Here is a 25,433-nt window from a genome sequence, read left to right as displayed (position 1 = left end):
TTCAAGAGTAGCTTGAGACTTGCTTTCTTTCCAAGTCATTCAGCTGTCTACTACATACACGCTATACAAATACGTTTTCCTATACATTATTTACATGTCAGTAGCAGGTAATACCAAGCGTATCCATCACCATGAGAATTGCTTGCAGAGGATCCACAATTTCTTGCATGTTGTCTTTCCTCAAAACCCAGTCTGGTTTAATTCTGTGAAAATATCAGTCGCTTGTCATTAAAGTAGTATATTGCCACAGCAAAAACTGGAGAGTAATTTTTAAGCTCTTACCTCGAAACTGTTTTTATTCTTAGAGGAGTTACTGGAACAAAGGAAGTTCCACTTAAGAAAGTGTTTGTTTTCTGCTTCACAAGCGTTCTCTCCGCATCCATTTTGTGTTTACGAGCTGTAAGTTTATACAGGCTTTGAATGCAAGTAACAGCTCTTGGCATGCTTCGGATTTCCTGAGAAAAGGTGAAAATAGCACGCGGTTAATACTGCAAGTTCAAAAACAATTTTACAAATCAAGAAACCTGTTTTATCCCATGAAAACAAAATGTTTATAATCTACGGTGAACTTTTACCCACAAGTACAGTGAAACCCGTAATGCTTTCAAAATACTTAACAACTGGTATACGATTTGAGATCTCAGAAAAGTGGCAAGTAAACTATATCTAATCTAAGCGATCGATAGGAAGTCATCAAACCCCTGTGGAAAGTAGGGATTGCAATATCATCATCTTGTAAGGTCACAACCTCGATGTCTTACTGAACAGCTCTGGGTGACCAGGGCATACAAAGCACAAAGTGATGAGTGTGTTCCCCATCTTGGAAATGCATTTTTTTAAACCAGAGTTTAGTCATGATTAATATTGCAGGCATAAGTATGGCAGAGAGGGAGAGAAAAAAAAATTACAAACACTAAAAAAACATGCAAAGAACATTAAATCAAATTATTAAACCCAAAACATTGAAGTCTTACCAAAGCTCTTTTCGAGTCCTTTGAAAGGATGGCCAACAAACAACAGGTCTTTGTGAAAATGCTTCCTCCTTTCTCTGAAATTTTGTCCCCAGCTTTCCCTCTGTACATTTGTAGTAGGTCCAGTAATGTATCTATAGAATTTTCTACTTCATAAACTGCTTGAGTAGTTCTTTCATACTGTTATACAAGAAAGAGACGAGAGAGTTTATATAGACAAATCTTTAAAATACCTTCCAGGTTAGAGTTAAAAAATGAAATCCATATAGTCCTCTAGATTAAATTTGTAGCTGATCTAGCATCCAAGTGATAAAAATCACTCCTATATGTTACATCATCATAACAGGTTACAAAAAGCTAGCCTTTGTGCTTCCCCCCTTGTTTAGGGATCCATAGAATCTGGTTTTATATTTAAAATAGACAACTAAATTAAAATAAGTTTAGAGAAATTTAAAAATAAATAGATAATTTTAAAATAACAAAGTTAAAAGTAACTTTTTTAAAAATTCAAAACTATTAAATTTCTTATTTCAAATTTATTCAGAAATTTTGTGGATAAATAAAAACTACAATAAAGTACTCTACAGCTTATAAACCTGCAAAAGAAAATAGTAAAGTTACCTTTGAAACATTAAGTAGAACCTGAACCGAATATCTGATCACATCCATGCATGGCACACTCCGGTTGCAACTTCGGATCAGAACAAAAATAGTGAAGATTGCTCTGCTCTGGGCCATATTTTCACAACAGAGCGAGGACAGCCTGGTAGCCACCTCTATGATAATTAAAGACAAAAAAAAAAAAAAGAAAATGCTGAAGCTCAAGAAATTTAATTGCAAACCAGGGTTTTCTCTTATTTCAAAGGAGAAGTGCAAAGAAGTAAAAACTGTAATTATTGACTTAAACAAGTATTTCTAAACAAATAGGTTTAATATTCCAGCCTAAAAATTAAGCACACAAAATAATCCATGGAGAACATATGCTGATAGTAAATTTAATTGACTTATGTAAGGCATAGTATTACTAGGACTGCCAGGAAATCAGAGCAATCTTATAGGATTTCTTTTCTCTAGATAATCATTTTAATATTGTTCTTAAATCAATAATCTAATTTTAGTCTGGGAATACCATTATACTCTCTAACATAATCATAAAGAAAGCCTAAATATCACTATGAACTCTTCTCAGCTGAAAAATTCCAGTTTCTATCATCCTGGACATCGATCACTTTTAATAAAATGAAATACTGACCAAGATGCTTTAATGCTGCAAGAATATAAGAGAGATGTTTGTATTTTAGAAGGTATTCAATGGCAATCGCAGTTCTGTTGCACAATTTGTTTTCTTCTCTGCTCTTTTCATTAGCTTTTTCTAAACTGCGCCTTAAAGCTTTCATTTTTGCTGTGTCATTACTCTTTCTCCAAGAATATCCTCTCCACAATGCCTACAGAAAAAGAGGAAAAAAAAGTTGTGAACGCGACAAAATACAATAGAACTTCCATTGTCATTCCAAATCAATTTTACACAAATCTGACAAAGTATTTAATTACCTGGGTTACTAATTTTTAAGTAACTACCACTCAGTGTTTAATCTTCCAAATACTGGATTTTCAAGATGAAAGACTAATACACTGCACACACGCTCCCACATCAGTCACCTCAATCAGTATCTGCTTAATATTACTTCATGCTTAATATTACTTCATGATTTAAAAATATTGACATTTTCTTACAAGAGGTATTTACCTGAAATTTAATTATTCCAGCTGCAAATTTTCTCCTACGCCTGCAGGCAATGAATCTCCGTACATGTCGCTGGATTACGGTTGCTGCATCATTTCTGTGAGTTAGCCAGCCTCGGATCACACGTTGTAACTGAATGATTCTTTGATAATCTCTTAGAAATCTCTTTTGTTGCATTTTTGCTCGGAACCATCTCTGTTTAAAATTAAAGTACTTTTCTATTTATTTATTTCAGACTTTTCCCTAAATTCCCTTTTCCCATCCTAAGCAAGCATTGATAAAAACTGAAGAACTCTTAACGTGAGCTTTGACAGATACAGGCACTACTATAAACATTGGCCTGGGGGTGGCTAAAATGCAAGAATGAAAATGCAAAATGATATCTTAACTAGGAGCAGTTCAAGAAGCATTCCATGTAGAACAGCATAGCATGGAATACTTTCAGTTAGAACCAGCCTACAACAATCACCTAGTCCAGTTCAGGGCTGACCAGAAGTTAAAGCGTGTTCTTAAGGGCACTTCTGGTTTCAATCCCTCCGTCTATCTGATGCTGACCTTCCATTATTGGGACTAAGCTGATGGTCAGTTTGGGACCTGAAGATAATTTTTCACTTCTCTAAAAGCAAGGTCAAAAATCAGGTCTGAATTGCAGCACTGCAATTATCTTCATGATATGAAGATAACCGCCGGCACGACTTCATGCCATGAAGATAATTCCAGCTTTTAGAGAAGTAAGACATAGTTATATTAAAAATTCTGCAGCTTTGACAGGTTCTGGTACCACTGGCAGGTTAGAAACATCCAGCCAAATAAATGACTGTATCCCGGGGGAATGCGCATGTAAGGAGATGCTCTTCATTTCACAATCCTTACAGGTTGTCCTGTCTGATCTTTCCTACTTCCAGTAGGATGTAAAGAAATAGACAGCACTCAAATTCCTTTAGCAAGCTTAGAGGTCTGAAGGAAACATACACTTTCCCATTCATCCCCAGCTTTAAAGTCCTTAAGCCTCCACAGCCTGCTGAGATTCACCTTATTACGTTTAGCTGGGTACAAGCAGCATTATTTAATAAATCACAGTCTTCATAATTGAGCTTTATTTTCACATATGAAGGAACTATAGCGTCTTAGCTGACAGAAAAGAAGTTAGACAAAATCATTTGTCCTTAATTAGACTAACCTGTATTACAAGAACAGAGGAGATCTGTTTTTCTGCAAGTTTTAAGATGAGGTGAATCCTATATGCCCTTTGAATTTTAATTGCAGAGATATGATGATATGCAGCTGCTGTAAAATAAAGTAGCCTCTTCTTTTGTTTCTGTTCTGAAATCTGTAGAAGGAAAACAAAACAAGGAAGATTAATAATTTTCATACTCAGAGGTAGCTGATTGTCTATGCAAAGACCACAGTAGGCAGCAATATACTTCTAGTTGCTGAAGAATTGCCTCGGAGCTAAGTAAAGTACCTTTCTTCAGCACTAGGACTCTAATCTAAACAAAAACACAGAGAAATGATTCTAAGTATCAGCTATAGGTAAGCCACAAAGATCTCAGAAGAAGATCTTGCCTCTTTTAGTACTAAAGGATTGGGAGAAAAGGGTCAGACTATATTTTGACCTATTCTGAACCACTCAATTCTCAAAGCAGTCAACGAGAATTTGAGCTCAACAAGTGATCAGGTTTTCCTCTTCTTGTCAGCCAGAATTAAAGCTAAAACAGCTCTAGAGATAATTTCCCTCAAAAGTATAGCTTTAATTTGAAGTATATACACTTTTTTTTTCTGACTAGACAACCCCGTATAAATGCTTGCAGTTTAATGACAGCTCTTCTAGTTTGGTTGTATTTCATAAACTGAAGCCTGCCTTCCTGCCAAGCCCTCAGATATTTTTGGATAATTGCAGTGGCAGCTTTCTGTTCAATAAGTTTCCTTCTTGCCTTGAAACCCCTATATGCCTTTTGGATCAAACATATAGCTTGAAGCTTCCGAAAAAAAGATGTTTAAAGAATGCACTGATAATTTTAGTTCCAATTTTTTTTTTTCCATCATAAGAAAAAGAACAAAAGTAGGAAAGATAAGCAAACTCATGCAGAACTAGTTCATAAAAAATGCACTTTCACAATTTGGAAGGTCCCCTTACCTAAACGGGGTCAAAATGTGGGCAATTTAACTTAATCCTTCGTAAGCAATAAAGCCAGCAGAAAATTTTACATTTTATCTTCTTATCAGTATAGAGAGTGGTAATTCAATAAATGGAATGGTTCAAAAGCAAGAACCAATCTTATTGCTCAGAGCAAAAAGGAAATTTAGTATTTTGAGGATCGAACAGTTTTCATTTGAACAATCTTTGTTTTGGCCCCATAATTTTTCTTTTCCATACTTCCGCATATTAATGACAAAAATCACTCAAATACATTAAAAACTTTTAAAGCAACCATGACATAGCAGAGTGCAAGTGAAAACATACCATTCTTAAAAGTCTTCTAGCCCTGTACTGCCTGTACGCCAACTGAATCTTAACTGCAGCATTCCTAGTTGCCAGAAAGCGACCTCGACTCCTTCGTGCAGTAAGGGTTGCTCTCCATCTTCTTTGAATGGTAAGTGCACAGAACTTCATTTTCAAAAACCTAACATGGAAATGCATTTTAGTTTTATTTCCAAAAGTTGAGATCATTTGCATTTTTCAAGAAGGAACACAGTGAAGGTTTAGAACATTATTAAGATAGATGTTGTGAAAGCCGAGCTTTTATCAACAAAATCTTGCAACGCTAGAACAAGCCAGCAACGTTGGCAGAAAGACTGATTTAAAAAAGAAGATACTTTCTCTTTCTCCACAGTAGGTGCTTCCAGAACTTGCTGCCAAAGGAGTCTGGGGAAGGAGCCAGCAGTTTAAAAGGCATTAGATAGGCTGACATGCAACAGGTCCATAAAAGGCTAATAAAGGGAATAGGCAAGGATTTAGGTTCTAGCGTCCATAATCCAAGAAGGATGGATGCTGAGGGAGAACCTTAGAGAGCGGTCAGGTCAACGTACTCTCCCTAAACAGCACCTTCTGCTGCTGCTGGCAGAGGACACAGTTCTGAATGAGATGAGCCATCAGGCTGACCTAGTAGAGCATTTATTGTAAAATCATCCCACAGTAAAATAAGCACAAACTAGTTTAACTATCCTATTATGCATTATAATGAAATAGCTTTTTATCCTATTAGTTTTATGCTGGAATTTTAACAATATCCAGAACATCCTTCCTGTAAAAAAAGATAAGCGGGGGGTGGAGAGGGGGAAATAAAAATCAAGGTGTACTCTTTCTAGATCCCCAATATGCAAAATCTAAGTTTTTGAGGTAGCTTGAGCTCAGAAAAATATTTAAACATAAGAAAAATCTTGTGCAAAAGAATAATCCCACCTGCATCAGCAGGATTATGTTCATGCATGTTACATACACGCTGCAAGATCAGAGCCTGAGAAGATACAGGCATCTGCTGGAGCACAAAGCAGTACTCAATAATTATGTAAGAAAAGCTGTGAAAAGTACAGAAATTGATATTAAATTCAGTATTACCTGGTCCGCTGCTGTTTTGTTCTGAAGTGACTCTGAATAACACTTACAGCTTTCAGCACAGATGCATATTCCTTTCGTGCTCTGCAGCCTCGAAACCAGGCTTGAATTACTCGTGCTGCTCTCATTTTGTTAACCCACTGCCTGGCTTTATATCCTCTATATGATGCCTATTCAATATATAAAAAGAAAAAAAAAAAGTTTTTTTTGTTTAATGGAGCAAACAAAATTAAAAGAAAAAAAACGTCATGTTAGCATGCAATGCTTTTAGAATTCCTGTCTCTAGAGTATTACAAATATTTAACTTCACGCATCTAAAATACTTTTTCTAAAGCAAGTGAAATGCATTCAGGGAAATACCACAAATGCCACTCTCTTTAATGTCTGTAAAAATATTTATGTCATGAAGAAACAAATACAAGAGGGATTAAACAAACAAAAAAAACCCCAACAAACACCACCTCCTGGCATTACCTGAATTCTAATAGCCACTCTTTTCATTTGGTGGTATCTTTGTTGTTCAGTATTTGGCATCTGATGGGCCCTGTAGTGCTGCTGTATTAATACAGCAGAAAACCTGCACCGAAGGTATTTCTGTCTCTGAATAAACCCACGGAAAAACGCCGATATCAAAGAAACAGATATCATCCTGAAATATTCCACCACTTGCATGGTATTGCCTGCCAGGTAGTATACCTCAGAAATTGATTCTGCTCTAACATATAGCTTTAAACTGTTGTTTGCAAGAGCAGTAATCTTAAAAAACCCAGAAAAGAAAAAAAACCAAAAAAACAAAAAACCAAACCCCAAAACTACTATAACACATTTAGGAGTACCTGAATTTTTATGGTGCTTTCTTTAATTTTGCGGAACCGCTTCTTTTCAATGAATCCTCTGACTCTAGCTTGCACAGTGATGATGTTCCTCCGGGTTTGTAAGTAAGCTGCTCTTTGGTATTGCACAGCCAAGCGGGATCGGTACCATCGTTGTAAGACAACCGCGGCTTTTTTACAGCTCGTATACTGTGATTTAGTTTTATGCATTAAGTAATAAGCTTGTAACGTAATAGCTGCTCTTCTGAGTTGAATAAATTTTCTACGCTGCACAGCCATCTGAAGAAAAGACTGGATCTTTCTTGCAGCTCGTATTTGTCTTGCTACTTTTCTTGCTTTCATACCACGGAAGGCAGACTGAATAATTACGATCGCTTGTCTTTGAGCAGAATACTCCGCTCTCTGTAAGCGAGCCCGGTGACATGCTCTGTACCACCTCTGAAGAGCAACTACTGAACTCCGAATCAATTTGTAGCGAGTCCTTGCTGTCTGGCATCGGAACATAGACTGGATCGTTATCGCCGCTGCTTTCTTTGCAAGAAAACGCCTCCTCTCCACGCGCATCCGTAAGAACGATTGTATGCGCCGTGCAGCGACGTTGGTTTCATACAACTGCCTAGCTTTTTTAGCACGAAAACAGGACTGAAGGCAAACGACAGCCTTTTTGATTTTTGCATAGTTTTCCATGTCAGCTTCTTTAGCCCTTTTGGCTCTGAACCTTTGCTGTGTAACTCTGACAGCCCAGCACAACTGTTTGTAGTATCGACGCTGTACGTACGTGCGATAACTAGATTGTATTACAATGGCTGACACACGCATCCTTTTCAGTTTCTGTCGCTCCTTCATGCCTCTATACGATGCCTGAATAGCAAGAGCAGAATTCCTCATTGTCAGATATTTCTTTCGTTGACTCTTTCCTTTAACGTAGGAGCGATAGTAGTTCTGTATAATGATAGCTGCAACTCTCATGTTTTGATAGGACCTTCTATTCCTGTGCATCCTGTAGGCTGACTGGATTGTACGAGCAGCTACGTGCATGTGCTTGATGCTCCTCCGCACTCTGAAACCTCTGTACGCAGCCTGTATTTGAACAGTGGCTCTGCGAAGAGAAAGATACTCCAAAGTATGCTGTCTTGACAGAACCAAAGCTCTGTATTGTCTCTGAAAGACAAGAGCAGCTGCTTTGAGAGAGAGATATCGTTGACGTTCTCGAGAAGCTTTAAAGTTTTTCTGGATGACAACAGCAGCGCAATGCATTTTTTGACGTTGTTTTTTGGCCCGCATGCCTCGAAAAGCCTTCTGAATACAAGCTGCTGCTTTCTTTAATGAAGAATAACGCTGCATTGCAACTTTCCTTAGGTTACTGGCTCTGTATCTCCTCTGTATGAGCTGGGTTGCCCACTGAATTTTTCTGTACCGGCGGTACTCCCTGCACATTCGGTAGTTTCTCTGTATTATAAGTGCCGCCTCATGTCTTCTCTTCAAGAAGGATCTTGTTTTCATTCCTCTATAGGCAGCCTGAAGAACTAAAACAGAATTGTACCGTTTCAAGTACATTTGTCTCGCACGTTTCCCTTCCCTGTAAGCACGATAACGTTGCTGTATGATTACTGAAGCAAGCCTGACAGCTTGATAAGAAATGTAAATTTTATGCATTCTGAACGCTGCTTGAATAACTGTGGCAGCTCCATGCATCTGCTGCATTTTTTTTCTTACCACAAAGCCTCTATAAGCAGACTGTATGACAACAGCAGCATTAAGGAAGGAGAGGTATTTTTGACGTTGAATTTTGGCTAGTTTTGTCGCTCTGTATTTTCTCTGAATCACAACAGCAGCTGTCCTAATGGAAAGAAAACGTTTTCTTTCGAGAAAAGTTCTAAATCTTCTTTGAATAAGCACAGCCGATTCACTCATAGTTCTTACAAGTCTTCTTGTTCTCATTCCACGGAACGCAGCCTGGATACGGAGCGCAGCACTTTTCATAACCATGTAGTTGTGAACTTGAGCATCTCGCTCCTTACAAGCACGGAACCACTGCTGAATCCGCCTAGTTGCCACCAACAATTTCCTGAAATCCCTCTGTTCTTTGTGCATTCGACAGTAAGCCTGGATTATTGCTGCTGACTGATGGAGAGTTTTTAAGTTTTGTCGGACCTTCATGCCTCTGCAGGCAGCCTGAAGGATGATGACAGACTTCCTTAGCTCCAGGTACTTTTTACGCTGCGCTTTGCCTAAACAAAACGCTCTATATTGTCTTTGAATTATAATTGCTGCCAGTCTCATTGCCCGGTATTTGATGTTCATGCAATGCATCTTAAAGGCGGCTTGGATACAAACAGCTGCTTGATGCATACGGTGAACCTGTCGCCTAACTCTTACACCTCTGTAAATCGCCTGCATTTTGACTGTGGCTTTCTTTAAAGACAAATATTTCTGCTTTTGACATTTAGCGTGAATAACTGCACGATAACGCCTTTGAACTACGACAGCTGCAGATTTAAGTCTTTCGTAGTCCCTTTTGACCAGGTAAGATCTGAATGCAGCTTGGATAGTTGTAGCAGCTTTGTTGAGGTTGTTCAGGCGTTTCCTCACAACCATCCCACGGTAAGCAGACTGCAACACTAACACAGCTGCCTTCGTCTTTAGATAAACCGCACGTTGGGTTTTTTTCATACAGTAAGCTCTGAAGTATTTCTGAATCACTAGAGTGGCTTGTCTTAGTTTCTTATATTTTAGTTGATTTACATGCATTCTGTAATAGGACTGAATAACTGTTGCAAGGTTATGTTTCTTTTTAATTGTTTTTCTCACGGTTTTCCCCCTCCACATAGCCTGAAGATGCACTACAGAGTTTCGCAGCTGGACGTATTCTTGCCGTTGCTTCCGGCCTAGAACACTGGCTCTGTAATGCTTTTGGATAGTGAGCACAGCACGGTTCATAAGTCTGAATTTTTTCAGAGCCAGGAATCTTCTGAAGGCAGACTGGATCTTAGTAGCAGCAACGCATTGTATTCGAATCTGCTTTCGTACCTTCCAGCCATGAAAAGCTGCTTGTAAAGACAGCACTGCCGCTCTTGTCATCAAGAAGTTCAGTCTTTGCCTGTTACCGGTCTTGTAAGCTCTGTACCACCTCTGAATCACGACAGAGGCCTCAACCATTGCCCTGTATTTCATTCTTGCAGCATGAACTCTAAAAGCAGTCTGAATTTTAACAGCAGCTCTATGTTCAAGCTTAAGCTTTTTGCGTGCTCTATATCCCCTGTAGGCTGCCTGTAAGCACACAGCTGCTTTTTTAATTTGCAAGAACCTTTGCCTCTGACACAGTTGCTTTTTGTACGCACGATAATGTTTTTGAATGACAACGGCAGCACTATAGATGCTTAAATAACGTCGCCTGTCCCTTCTCATTCTGTAGCGTGCCTGGAGAAATACTGCAGTCACCCTCCACCTTCGTACCTGTTTCCTGACAAGATAGCCTCGAACTACAGCTTGAATTCTTATGCAAGCTCCTTTCAACCTCCTATAATCTTCTTTAAGTTGAAGACCGTACCTGTGAGACCGATACCTTCGCTGGACATAAAGCGTCGCCTCCCTTAATGCACAATAATGCTTACGTGCTTGCTTCATCTTGACAAAAGCTTGAATCTTCACTGTTGCGTCTTTCAAGTTTTTAAACCTCTTTCGGACGACATAAGCACGGTAGCTTGCCTGAATTTTTATCACAGATCTCAAAATGCGAGCCTTTTTCCTAGCTTCCATTCCTCTGTAGGCAGATTGTAGGACGATAGCAGCCAGACGCGTCCTCTGGAAAGTGGCAGCAGCTTTTTTAGAAGCGGCACGTGCCCTATACCAAGTTTGAATTACAGAAGCAGCATTTTTCATCTCTTGGTATCTTTTTACTTGTTGGTATTTTCTCACATGTGACTGCAATGTAGTAACAGATTCTTCCAACTGTAGAAATCCTAGTTTTTCATTTTTCATTCTCTCCAGTGACTGAGCAACACAAACTGCTCTCGTTTGCCTGTTTAGTTTACGCGCTCTCATGCCTCTAAAAGCAGCCTGAAGAACTATCACTGCCGCACGCTTTTGCAAATAGCGCTCTCTCTCAATTTTTCCTAGTTTATAAGCTCTGTAAAACTGCTGAATGGCCACTATTTTTGCCCTCCGTTCCCGGTAAATACCTCTAGCCAGCTGACACCTGTACCAAGCCTGAATCTTGATAACACTCCGTTTGATACGTAGATACTGCTTCAGATCTCTGTGCATCCTGTACCAAGACTGTATGACAAGGGCAGCTCGCTCTCTTTTAGCCAGTTTTGAAGCTTGCCATTTTCGGAAATAAGTCTGAAGCACTATAGTTGCTTTAATTTTCTGCTGAATTTTGTATTTTCTCCATCTTCTGAATGCAGCCTGAATAGTAAGCGCTGAAGACTTTAAGATTTCATATCTTTGCCGATCTTTTTTTGCCAGCTTAGATGCACGCAGATGATTCTGAATAGTAACAGTAGCCCAAAGAATTCGTTTATATGCAGCAACACACTTCACCATCCTTATCCTTGCTTGTACAAGGATAACGTAGTATCTCAGCTGTAAATATCTTTTCCTAGCCGAGTATCTCCTCCAACAAGCCTGCAGGAGAAAACAAAACAAAAGCATTTTCTTCATGGTATCTCAAGTTAAGCCTAAATTTGAGAACTACCAACCCCAGACTTTTAAAGATTTCTTTATTCCTTCTTTATTTCTTTATTCCTTCTTTATTCCTGAGCAAGATAAGGTCAGGTATCTACATACAAAAAAAAAAGCAAAAGCCAAATGCTTGAATCATTGCTTTTTTAAGCATTTCCAATTCTGGGAAAAAGATATATTTGCCCTGGCAACCAATGATTCCCTTTTAAACTCTTTGATAAATCAGTGATTCTTTAATCTCCATCATCTCCATTAAAAAAAAAAAGAATGTAATATTTAGCTTTAGGTAATAATGAGGAAAGTATCTTGAGAAACTGAATTAACTGCCCAACTACCAATTTGTAATTAATGTCTGCCATTCTGAATGTGGCCACCACAGGTGTTATAACAGTAGGAGAGTGATTTTTATTATTTTTTTTAAAGCTTCTTCTATAATCTTCAGCAGCTGCAAAGAGGCAAGCCAACACAATCTGATCAGTCCTTAAATTGACTGGTTTAAGGCCCAGTGTTTTATTGATTATGGTATAGCAAAATATTCACTAATTGTCAATTCAATAGCACATTATAATTTCTCTCTGAAGAGCAAAAGTTACCTAAACACCTCAAAAGTCGGAGGGGAAAAAGTAATATTATATTTTCATGAAGACATCAGGTACTGCAAGCAGAACAAGCCTTTTTCTTACAGGTTTCAGAGGGTTTCCTTGCTGTGCAATCTCAGTTTAGATTGTATTACCTGAATGACTGTGGCAGATTTATTTCTGACTTCCTCCAGTTTTGTCTTTTTCAGATTTAAAAAAGTCATCCTGGCTAAGTATCTTCTCCAGTGCTTCTGGATGAAAACCGCTGCATTGACTTTCTTCAGTATACGTCGACGAGACAAGAAGTTTATGGCAGATTTTTGAATTATCTGCGCAGCTCTGTCTCTTTCCTACAGAAAGAATTTCCACTGAACAGTTAGGATTGGAATTTTCACTCAAGTTTCTGATTAATTAAAATAACTATCTAAGCCAATCTCATAAAAATTAGCTTATCTGACCATAGGGCATAGTACGTATGTGCCCATCGTAAGATTAAATAACAGTAATGCCTGCAATGCTTACGAGTTTTGTTTTTAATTCCCCATCCTCCCTACCAGCATCTTTACTATCAGTTATTTAAAACCAGTTATAAAGGAATTTTTTGTCATCATCATTAGTATTGTGTAATTTTTATAAAGTAAAGAAACTGGAGATGAAAAAGCCTACATAAATATAGTCTCTGCCCCCTTCTACACCACAGATTCTTACAATAATTCACTTGAACGCTGTTCCAACATCGAATAATACATATCTCAGTTAGACACAGTGGTGGCGTTTATCAACATTAATGGTGTTATAGTTTTAAAATCATCACAAGATCTGGTTTAACTACCAGAAAAGCAAGAAAGAAACTGCCAGAACTCATGCAACTCGACTCAAATCACTGGTGAAGTTTAGCTCCTGAACAAAAATAGTAAATCCATGCAGATGTTTAATTACTCTTTTCATCTTGTAGACATTAATAGAATTAAAAGTTAACTACTTCCTTTTTGTTTTAAGGAATCAGTGCAACTATTTTATATTTGAAATATTGGGAAAAAGGGCTTAAGGGGTGACATGCTTTAATTAGAAGACAGAAGAAAGAACAGCAGCCTTTAAACAAATGTAATTACTTCTGCATGGTCTTAAACAGAAGCGGGTTTTAGTAGATTACACTACCAAGAAGGCCATCTATTTTTATAATGTCAGTATTCTAATAAACTTGTATATTCCAAACAGTGAATTTATAGTCTTTATTTAGTACTTCCCAAAGTAGAAATGATAAATATTGCAAGGCAAAGAGCACCTGAGAAAGTTTCAGTTCCCTTTTGAGCCTGTACTTCCTCCAAGCAGCCTGAATTAATCGAGCAGCTCGAGTTTCTTGCCGAAGATCTAGAAGCCGCGAGCACAGAAACGACAGGTAGGTGATAACAACCTGTATGAACACAGAACACAGCAAGTTAGGGGCTAAATAGAAGAGCACGACTTGTTCACCTTTTTACATCAACTCTAAAGGCAGCTGACCTTCTCATCAGGAATTGTATTGGACATGTCCGAGTGATGAATCATTGCTGGTATTCCACCGAGGTCAGAAACTGCAGCATTGATCAGCTGAAAGTTTTTCCTTTCGTTGTCCAAGAGTTCTTTGTATAGGACTGAGTCAGTTACAGCTTTGCAAAGAGAAAATGTTTGTCAAATCAAATTGTACATAAAATAAATAGATTTAACGTGAACTGCTCTGCATCAGATAACTCACTGTGGTCAAACATCCCTTCCATAACATGTAGAGAAGTATCAGACTCTGAAGAGGATGAGGAGGAAGAGTTTAGCCCCACTGTATGAGTCCTTGAGCATTCCACTGTTTGAGTTGTACGCTGGCACACAGCATCGAAAGGCACGTAACATGGATGGTAATGGTGAATCAAATGACATAACACTCTACCATCCGAGAAACACACTGTGAAATTTTCCACCTGTTAAATAAAATACAGTAAGAGTCCTTGAATTTTTGTTACCAGTTAACTGGGATAAATCGGCTATAGAATTTGTTACCTTGTACCTCTGAAAATGACTAAGTGCAATTTTTTAGCAAAAAATTTAATTATGAAACCAGTGCTCCCTTGGAACATTCACTGTACAGCGACACCCAGCTGTGTCAAACATCTCCTGGAAGAGAGGAATTCCTCCTTACCCCAAACATCGTAGTTTAATTCTCACAGTTCCTATCAATGGTGAAAGTTTTATGCACAAATATTTTAGGATGAATGCTCATTAAAAAAAAAAAAACAAAAACAACCAAACAAAAAACCACACATAGTCAGCAAAAATGTTTTGTTTTTTAAAGACATTTTTATGCATAGGACTAACAGTAAGGGGAAATCCTTTTGCTCAAATTTGTTTAAATGGGTTTAGCTGCAGCTAAACCCAAAGAAAGACGGTTATTTCAAATCAGACTGAACAAAGTCCAGAAGGATATTTAAAACTAATTACCATTGGCTGCTACTACATATTTGATAGTTTGAAGAATTCTGCTCTGTAAAGAATAAGCGTTCTTATGACAGCAAAGATGTATTTGCCAAAACGTACACAAAACTGTTTACCTGGATATTGTAAAATCCACAAACAGCATTAACCCATGCCATTAGCAGCTTCACATTTTCACTGTAAGGTGAGGAGTTACTACTGTTATCTTCTTGCACTCTACAACAATTCGGAGAGGTCTTTAGAGCACTCAATTTTGTTTTTCTCTTGTGTGCGTTCCTTAAAAACTCTATTTCTTCTTTTAACTGTTCCACACTAAGAAAAACATCCACCTATTTAGGAAGAAAAAAATAAAAGATTTTATTTATGTCACCAACAGTCTGACATGTCACGTGTTACAGCAGCTGGACACAGAGGATTTAGGTCTGGCATTTTACAGAGAAACAACTCTCACTACTTAGCAGTACCTGCCGCGCTGAATCAGTAGTGGATAATCGGAGATGCCAGTCCGGAACCAACCTAAACCCACACTCTCACTGTTCTGTGTACAATGGTTACTTCATTAGTTAACAGTTGGGGGAAACGGGGAAATTCCCTGAAACAGCCTGTGTCATTTCACCATACTTTCAGAAGAAACAACAATTCCAGAGCCTCGCCTGCATTTCTGCTGAGTCCATGTACCACTCTTCCTCATTTAAGGGATTCGGAGAGGACCTGAGCTGGTGTGAGAAGGCTTGGAATACAAGTAGCACGTCCATATGGCTCAGATAAAGCCACTCATCATTGGAATGGTTTCTTTAATCACAGGTAATGCAACTGTTACACATGTGTAACAGGAAGAAGAACTGGAGGAAGGCAGCTACTCAATGCTGTAAAAGCAGTTAAGTAAGACAATAGTTACATTTGATTTTTATGGTGTTCTTCTGGCTCTCTGACAGTTCAGTGGCTACAGTCTTTGAAATTCTTCCTTTAGATACAGTTAATTGTACTTATATACCTAATTACTTACTGGTGAAATTCCACCTCAACTCGTATCTTATTTTACCTTTCATACTTTACGTTCCTTCCAACTGGATTTGTCAGCTGGATACTTATTTTCCAAAGACTACCTGACTCGTTAACAGTTAAAACAGTCTTAAGAAAACTGGTTTTGCTTCCTCTACCCATTTTCTCCAGTGGCTTTGAAATGCCATTGCAATAACACCTACAAAATCTTCATCCTTGTTTCAAAAATGTTTCTTCAAATTGACTGTTTCAGACAAATAGAAAAAAGTAGAAGAGCTATAGCTTCAGACTTTACTCTGTAACTGTCTATCAATGTAACCTCAAAATGTCCTTTTCAGTTAGGAAGAGCTTATCAGCATCTTGAGACCAACATTATTTTACTCTTAATTATCAATTATGTTGGCATTACAGCATAAAATCAAGTTAAGTTTTTTCCAAAAACTTTTATGAATGTATAGAAGAAAAAACATGGATAAAAAGTTATCTAAACTTAGGGCACAGTTAGCAGATTTACGTAAAGTTTGCATGGCACTTTGAACATACAAAATGGATTATTTCATAGTGTAAAATTTAATTAGTAGAGGCTTTCATAGACAACAAATATTCCTGAAAGACTGGTGTTTTCATTACCTGTCATTTGTAATTAGTAATAAACAAACAAAATAAGTAATTGAACAATACCTGGAAGGCAAAGACAATTTTCCACAGGAGCGCTAAGGTTCGTTCTCTGTGCCTATCCACAATATCCCTGGAGTCAATTAAAGCACCTATCAAATAAAACAAGGAATTAAAGTGTGCACTAGTCCTCTGAGTCACTTAAAATAATCCTGATTTCTAGGCCTTACCACTTTCATCTTTCAAGTGAATTCCTCTTTCTTTAAGGACATTAAGAACAATGTCAACATTATGCATCTTCTGTAGACGACTTATTGCAGGAACTCTCAGCTGTTTTGAAAGATTCCAGTTTTTGGTGAGAAGTTCCATCGTTCTCCTAACAAAAGGAATTTCACAGTTTAACGGCCTTAGCTAAGCTCCTATTAGGTATTATACAAAAGAAAATAAATAGTTCAAAGTAATTCCGTATCAACGCACACAAGACGAATGCCACATTGTAAGTCCACAGCCAGGTTGGTGACAGCAAAATCAAATTCATCGAGCGGAGTTTGAATATGACTGACAGGCAGTCCTAAGAAAGCGAGATGGCGTGAAAGGTCACCTTCACCACTCAGGAAGTCCCGAGAAAACGCAAGCAGAAGGTCTTTGCTAGCCTAAAAGAAAAACAAAAAAATAATCTTAACACTCCAATATTTGTCAAGCAGAATGCAATTTTCCTCCCTTGTCTCCCAAATTGCATTCCATATTTCCTTACCCTTATGCTTAAAATGATAATTTAATTTTTTTTTTTAATTTATTTTTAGCCAGTTCACATAGCTTTGATTTTCATCATACCTGGCTACAATGTCACTGAAAGTACCACGAAATTCAGCAATACTTTTTTCCTCAGTCTGTCTGCCTACATAGTACAAACCCAAGCAAAGGTGATTTTATTTGAACACAAACATATTTGTTAATCAAAGTCTTTGTACGACAGGTGTTGCATACTCCTTCTTACCACAGCAAAATAACAGAAGAAGTAAACAGAAAGACCCAAACTGAGCTGCAGTTTAAGATCAGCTGTAGTACATTATTTAAAAATAGCGCAGAAGCTTAGCAGATAACACAAGATGAGGGACTTCCTACAACAGTTCAAAGTTTTCTTGGGAAAATTTTACATGACTGAGATGATGTGTTGAGAATGTCCATGCAAAAGGCTGATCAGCCAAGACTTGTTATAGAAAAGCACATAGTCAGAAAAAATAATAATAATTTTAAAAACTATATTCTACATTGTGTCTTAGGGCAATATTGGAGGGAGACATCAAATCAGAGCTCTCTTACCTTGAACTCTGCATCCTTACAGAAGAGGCAAGGGTCATGATCAATCATTCTGGACCGTTTGGCACAATCCAGAAAGCAAACTAACAACAGCAATTTTTTCAGTGTGAACTTTGACAAAGCTTCTTCATGACCTAAAAAGATAGAACCCGTTAAGTGCTAGTTCAAAAGTTTAAGTGCTAGAAGTAACCTATTTTTGAAAGTAGTAGTTACCTTCTCGGTAAAGGTGAGGCACAGTGGGATGTCTGTATTCAGCTGCAATGTCAGGGTTCCACAGCAAACGATTCAGGATAAATATTGCTAAACCCATAACATCACTATTACTCTCCAAAGCTATCAGTTCTCCATAAACAGTCTAATATGAAAGGAGGGGGAAAATGCAGAACCGTTAAAATTTAACTCAAATACTATGAGGATTTTTTTAATAACATACATTACCATTTACTACTTCAGAATTTCAGTAATTAGTCTCTAAAAATCAATCAATTTTTCAAATCAGTCACTGAAGGATAAAACTAAAGAGAATTGCAGAATATCCAGTCCCATTTCAAAACACGTATGATCATCTGCATCTGAGGAATCAATCGGGAACTTCCTTAAGACAAACACTTTTTCTCCAGTTTAGTGAAGAGGGAAACTGATAGGAAAATGCTTTGTGTTATTGGTCGGGGAGTTAACTTCCACTTTCCTTGATTAAATATTTTCCTTTTCAATAAGGTAAGCACGTTTTTAAAGCAAGTCTGTTGTAATAATTTGAAAGAGATGTAAACATGCTATCTGAATTATTAAAACAGAAAGTACAAAGAAACCTGAAACATCGCCTACTGAAAAAAATTGCTATATGTCCTTTAAACTTTTATTTTAGACCATAAATTCTGCACTTACCTCCAGACCTATACGCAGCCACAACGGGTTGTAAGATAAAAGCCAGTTAAGGACTTTCTGCCTCTCCCCTGCAAGAGAGCATCTTGTAATATTATATCCAGCAAACACTTCATATGATAGCAAAAATTTCTATCAACAGCTTTTAGATTAAATCAACTTAGCGTGTGATTAATGCTTTTTCTACTTACAAGAAAAAAAGAGGATGCAAAGTTTCAGTATTCTTACCTACATCTTTCCAGAGGTGTCTGTCTCTACGGACCAGCAAACGTCTCGTTTCAATCTCAACTTCCAGCTTCTTAATAGCTTTAACCATTTTTTCAGACGTAAACAAACGGCAAGCATCCCGCCGTAACTTATTCAGCTTACGATGAGCCGTATAAGCTTTTAGAGACGCTTCATCTTTCGTCGGTGCTTTAGGAACACTGGTTTTATGATGGTTCTCTTCTCCCAGGATAAGAGCAGCTGCATTTACTGTTTAAACGCACACAAAAAGTATACATTTACACCTCAAAGAAAGGTAGCTTTGCCCACCTCATTTCTTTCTTTCCTCTGTAAGTTCACATATTGTTATTTTCCCTGTTTTAGTAAAGTGACCGCTGTAATGCTTCTCAGCGGTCCTGCTTTCCCTACTCAACACCCACACGTTCCAGTGTGTGCTTCTGGCTGCAGAGCGCACTCCCAGCTCAGTGTGTGCTGTGCTGTGCTTGGCATCAGCAAGGGTGCCATCCATACTTATCACAAGGGGAAAACAGGACCCTGGAAAGGGTTAGACAGTCATAAAATTCTGCTGGGATGGACAGCACTGTCTCCAATGTGAGAACTGCTTTTGGTTCAGCATATTCCGTATTTTCAGGCATAACTGCCACTGAAACACATTACCAAATATTTGGCTTATGATTATCGTGGTATTAAGTCAAAAGCTGAAAAGGGAAACACAGATTATACGTAAAAATTAAAAGCCAAAAATCTACCTAAGAGCTTAATGTTACACAAACTGAAGTGACAAGTTAGGACTAGTGTTAAGCTAGTACTACTATTCATTAATATTAATAAAGCACATCATATAATGTTTAAGAACATTAAAGTGAAAACTCGTGTACTCTTACCTTGCGAGGTGTTTGTTTTTACGCTGAAGTCATCAGGGGTAAGTACGAAATTTAACCACCAGGTGAAACCTCGTTGCTGCTTCTCCTTCCAACGTTCATCATAAAACATGTTTTTAGCAGCAAAAGGCATTGGGTGCCTAGGGATGACTTAATTAAAAAAAAAAATTAAGAAAAGAAGTCAGTCAATCAGCTTTTGAAATGTTTGATAACCAATAAGCATTTAATTGTGGAAAGGACTAACTTTTGACACTTCATTTAGCACTAGAGCAGAAAAAAAAAGCAGATGGCTAGAACCTTCAGTTAGCTGCGGCTAGAACCTTCAGTTAGCTGCAGATCAGCCACAAAACATGGATTGAGTTGTTAAAGCACTAGAATAAAGACAAGATTTCTAGAACCCAGGCCATTTGCAATACACATCTTGGGGCAAATCCAGGCTGAGTTGGATTACGTCCAAAAAGAACAATTTTGTAGATGCGTTTTCCTGATCGGGTCAACTTAGTATTATTAGCTACGCAAAATCAGTCTCTTTTTGGTAAGAAGTTTTCTCTTCTTCGATATTCTGTTGTTGTATTAAAATGTCATCAGATATGGAAGAGGCATTTCACTGATAATCATCAGTCAGCTGGGAACATATCTGTAACGTAGCTTTTACACTTACAGCTAAAATTGGAGGAAAATAACATTTACCTTCAGCTGGGGATGCGTTGCACCCGATTTTCTTATGAGTCATCCAAATGGAACATGGAAGGTTACATATGTTTTTCTACTAGGTATTCATTCACCGTAGGTACAATCTTCTATTTCATCTCAACTCTAACCAGCTGGGTCTTACCAATGACAATACCAGGACTCTGCCTACCTGTTTTCAGCGGTTTCACAAACGTCAGGTGAGATTGAGCCAATCCTGGGACGGGTTTACTAATTCTGTTGGTAGTTTTACATGTTTTCTGAAGTGAAGAACCTACAAGCATCAACACAAAAGTATCAACAACAAATGTCTCAGTGAAAGTTCATGTATAAAGGTTCCTATCACTTATAAAGCATGAAACTGGAATAATTCCCCATGAACCCATAAAAAACACGAGTAATCTCCTGTTAATGGAAAAAGTTAAGCAACTACGATCAAAAGGGAAAAATACTTAAGAGCAAATCAGAGCCATTGTATTTCACAGTTCTTTCATACAGTAAGGAAATTAATTGTTTGTAAATCATTATCATATGGCTAGGAACACTACTTGGTAAAAATATTCATTAGAACACGTGAAAGTGTGTATTCTATAAGCCTCTGGGGTAAGAGCTATGACTTTCTGGGGCTTGATTCGCCTCTTCCCACATTTAGATGGCATACTACGTTGTTACTCATTTCAGAGCAGCCTGACTTCTGTCAGTTTAGGCATCAATGCTTCACATTGACACTGTTAGCGCGTTATGTTTCTACGTAAACTATCTTAAAAACCTGAAATCAAAGTGCCCCAAAGCAAATCCAGATCACGGAACACTCAAACTGAAGAAAGCAGCGTGTTATTTTGATCTGAAAGCCATGATTAATTTTTCCTCTTAGTGATATTGCAAGGATTGCATGGAGATTGTGCAAATTAAATGCTTCTTCCAGTTACAAACTCTCATTCTTTTTCTATTCCAGAGCATACTTGGGAACGGAACATTTAATATAAATACATTGAAATATAAGTAGTCAGCTTCTTCTGATCTTCAAGCAACTAAGTATTGGCAAACTATAGAGGCAAAATGATCTACACAAGGCTGACAAGCTAATTACAGACAGTAAACAGCAGAAAGCAGGAATGAGACTTGGGAACTAGATATTTGAAAACATGTAACCACACAATGGAGTCAAATGTTCACCATGGTAAGTGTACATATGACAGAAGCCTCACGCAGTGAGTTTCTAGTAAATTTGAATTGCATAACAAGAGCTCCGCTCGAGAACTGCCAGATATTTTTCCTGTTACTGTCATTAACAAGGTTTACAAAAGAATAAAGTAGATTTGAAGCCAATTCCATAACCAAAACTCTGACTCAGTTTTCAAATTTTTAAAAACGCAGATATCTGACAAATTGCAAAGGCCCACGTTTCAGAGGTAGGAAATGTTCCTGACTGTTGCCAGACAGTTCGGTTGGCTATACAAATTTCATAATCAAAGGCATCTTTCAGAAAGCAGTAAATGAAGGAAATACTGCTCACCAGCTTTCTTCCTCTGCCCTACCCTCTCTCGGTGGGCGAGTTTGAAGGCTGACGGTCTCAGAGTAGCATTCGTTTTACTGTCCATGCTAGATGTAAGAGCTCTTTTTCTTTCCACCTCTTCCACGAACACTGGAGCTGTAACTCTGCTATTTTCTACGTGTATTTCACTTTTCCTCTTACGACACGAAGAAGATGACCCAGTAGGAGATGAATTTACGTTGCCATTGTGACACTTACTTTCAGCTGAAATGGGACCTATAACTGGAAGGTGTTTAGTTATTTCTGCTTTTGTACGCACAGGTACTGCATCAGCACATTCCATTATTGCTTTACTAAGGCATTTTTTAGATTTTGGCTGGAGGGTTTCCATTCTTTTTTCTTCAGCAGCATTAGGCTTATTTTTTATGACAGTGGTAGAAAGAACCGGACGCTTTTTTGGTTGCTCTCTCTGAGAAGAATTGTGAGTCTGAATTTCCTCTGTAGAAGGAAAACTGAAGTGATTTTCTTTGGGTTTGTCATAATGAAATGCTTGTGATTTTACATTACGCACCTCAAAGACTTCATTTAAGCTGTGCTCTATATGAACATGAGTTTTTATCTCTACATCTCCTTTTTTATTCCATTTTGAGGGTGGGAATTTCTTTACAACGTAAGTCTCTGTAGCAGACGATACTAAAGCTGCCTCAAGTTTAGGAGTCCTTGCTTGCTTATCTGACAAGTTGTCTTTCACAAATTGATCAGGTGACAGAATTGGAACAGATTGCTCTGTTATATCTATATCCACTTGATAATTGTCATTTACAAACGAATCTGGACTTAAAATTCTCCTCGTAGTTAAAACAGGCACAGATGCTGAGTGTTCCGGAGTGCACACTGGCGAGAGCGTACAATTAAGAATCACTTCACTGTTTGAAACCAGCAGTTGTGCTAATCCAGTAGAACTGTACGTGCTTTCAGATTTTAATTCACTGTGCTCACTAACAAATTTCTTGACATCACAGCTGTCTATCTCAGGCAGTAACGCCTCATTTCCTGCGGCAGCAATATCCGCGAAGGTAGTAGATCTTCTCATCGCGAGGGGTGTGCAAGCAGTACTATGATGTTCCTCTAGCACTGGTGTAATAGGAGATACAGGCAGTTTATTTTCTGAGCCACCAAAAGCGTCATTTCCCGGGGATATACTATTTTGCACCGTGTTCTGATTTTCACATGGCTGAAGTGGGCTTCTAAGCCTATCCACCTTCTGGGAAACTTGAAAGGTTTTATTACCATTTTTAAGTTTTGAAGCACTTTTTTTAGCTTTTATTGAAGCAGATGTTTCCGAAGAGTGTTTCTTTTTTATAGTATCCCAAAGACTCTTCTGAAAAAGAACCACAAATAAAAGTTAATGTGCTGACTTTCTAAATACTTTTATGTGCAAAAGTGAACATTACTAGTGTATTCATTCAAAGTCTAAAAATACTACGAAGAGAACGTCTAGCCCAAAATTCACCATCAGTTATTTCCAGGCTCGAAAACAGCCTTTTTGGTTGTTTTTAGTTTTATTCTCTAAGCTGTTATGCACCAATATCTACTTTCCAACCCAGCTGAAAAAAAATTGAACACAATGGGCACTCCACAAACAGTATAATTTATCAATGTTTAATACTCCTTCACTGAATTTTCTACCAATAAAACAATATCTCTGTCAGCTATGCCAACGTAATAGAACTGAGACACATAATAAACGCACACTCACCTTTTTCTTCAGAGGCTGCTCGGCAACACCCAGGAGCACAGCTTGATGCTTTACAATGCCATTAATAACAAAAGTTACCAGTTCTCTGACTTTTCCTTCTTCTAATGGTGTCCATGTTACAGAAACAAAGATTCTTTGTCCTGACTGTTGGAGAAAAAGATATGTTTAATATGTAGCACTTAGGTACCTTTACGTAACATCAAAGATAAAGTAATCAAACCAAATGAAAAGCAGTATACAGAAGTAACATATATTCTGACAACATGAAATAATAAGAATTGTTAAGTGTTTAAATGTCAGTTTTTCCCCTCCGACATGTAAATTTAAGCAACCTCTAACAAAAGTGGTGTCTTCCTAAAAGAGTATATACCTCTTAATGAAACTATAATGGAAAGCAAGCAAGAACACGTAGAAGACATAGTAAAAAGGACAAGAGTTGCGTAAAGGTAAGTAGAAGAAATTACATCACTGTTTGCACATATTAGCCAAATAAGTCCTCTAAAGTAATTTTGAGAGGACTATAGTTAGACTAATAATCAGAGGTTAATATATGAATCTAAATACAAATGTCGTCTTTTTTTTTTTTTTTTTTTTTTTTAGTCAAATGACCTGCAAAGATGAGATTTGACAAGTTTATTTAATAAAATTGAAGACACTGCAAACAAACAGGGAAGTCGTGGAGCTATGTATGGCCTATGAAAAGATTTTTTGTGCACCGAATTACGCATGCACCTCTACAGAATGCATCTCTACAGAATTCTTTCAGTGCTCTGGGGATATCCATACTAACAGACCAAACAAGGGTTTCACCTCAGACAAAAACAAAAAGAGAGGGTGAAAATGACCGATCTCTTGAGCATCTGAACCACGGAACGGTTTGGGTGGGAAGGGCCCGTTAAAGGCCACCCAGCCCAACCCCCCTGCCAGGAGCAGGGACATCTCCAACCGGATCAGGTTGCTCAGAGCCCCGGCCAACCTGGCCTGGAATGTTTCCAGGGATGGGGCATCCACCGCCTCTCCGGGCAACCTGGGACACTGCTCCACCACGTTCTGCCTCCTCGGGCAGATGCATTTAATGCAAACACACAAACTAATTCAGTCTGTGTTGATACAGCAAAGCGGTACCGTCCCCCCCTCCCCACCCCGCCCCTCCGGTACCTGCACCGAAAAGCGGCGCCGCTCGAGGCTGAAGCCCCTGTCAGAAGCCGGGAAGCGATCGACCACCACCTCGGCGTCCTCCGCGTTGGGGTTGTCGATGCCCAGGAGCCGGGTGCGGGAGGCGCCCAGGCGCAGGCTGCCGAAGCTGAGGAAGGGCGGCCGAGAGAAGTGGCTCAGAACCAGCACGGCGGGGCCTTCCTCCTCCTCCTCCTCCTCCTCCCTCCCCCGCGCGGCCCAGCGCCGGCGCCTTGGGCTGGCGGCAGCGCTGAGCTCCCACACCGCCGCTCCGGGGACGAAACCCGCGGCCATGCCCGGCTGCGGCTCTCCCCGCTGCGCCACCGCACCAACCGCCGCGCCTGCTCCTCCACCTCCGCCCGCCCGTTCAAACCCGGCGCCTCGGCCAATCCCCGCCCGGCTCGGTCCCGCCTCGTCCCGCCCCATCGCCTCTCCGCCAATGAGAGCCGGGCGTTTTATTTAAACGGCCCGGGCTAGGGGAGAGGCGCCGCCGCGCGGTGGCGGGAGGTAAGCCCGGCCCGGAGCGGGTAACGGGACAGGGCCTGGGGCTTTGCCTTCAT

General features: G+C 38.8%; 1 protein-coding gene across 1 annotated transcript; it reads right to left on the bottom strand.

Moving 5' to 3' along the window:
- Positions 1–97: 97 nt before the first annotated feature.
- On the bottom strand, positions 98–25,167 carry ASPM (assembly factor for spindle microtubules). Its single transcript, XM_086753332.1, has 29 exons — positions 24,859–25,167; positions 23,701–23,844; positions 21,963–23,322; positions 20,619–20,720; positions 19,760–19,906; positions 18,879–19,124; positions 18,654–18,721; positions 17,982–18,123; positions 17,772–17,902; positions 16,926–17,101; positions 16,679–16,824; positions 16,515–16,600; positions 14,948–15,160; positions 14,104–14,320; positions 13,872–14,017; positions 13,654–13,782; positions 12,524–12,718; positions 7,109–11,733; positions 6,746–6,896; positions 6,275–6,441; positions 5,180–5,339; positions 4,490–4,694; positions 3,896–4,047; positions 2,719–2,910; positions 2,224–2,416; positions 1,593–1,747; positions 975–1,151; positions 283–455; positions 98–203 (listed from the first exon to the last, which is right to left on the bottom strand). Exons 1-29 carry the CDS (start codon positions 25,165–25,167, stop codon positions 98–100), a joined length of 10,413 nt encoding a protein of 3,470 aa, XP_086609458.1.
- Positions 25,168–25,433: the final 266 nt, after the last annotated feature.

The sequence above is a fragment of the Chlamydotis macqueenii genome, chromosome 8 (assembly GCF_036417535.1).
Source record: "Chlamydotis macqueenii isolate bChlMac1 chromosome 8, bChlMac1.mat, whole genome shotgun sequence".
NCBI classification, from domain to species: Eukaryota; Metazoa; Chordata; class Aves; order Otidiformes; family Otididae; genus Chlamydotis; species Chlamydotis macqueenii.
Note: the sequence above shows the minus strand (reverse complement) of the source record. Positions and strands in the feature narration are given on the sequence as shown.

Coding starts and splice junctions, on each gene's coding strand:
- ASPM (XM_086753332.1), bottom strand. CDS start 25,167: ATGGCCGCGGGTTTCGTCCCCGGAGCGGCGGTGTGGGAGCTCAGCGCT. Junction 19,907..20,618: donor TGTGAAACCGCTGAAAACAG/GTAGGCAGAGTC, acceptor TTTTTAATTAAG/TCATCCCTAGGCACCCAATG. Junction 15,161..16,514: donor AAATTGTCTTTGCCTTCCAG/GTATTGTTCAAT, acceptor CTTCCTAAATAG/GTGGATGTTTTTCTTAGTGT.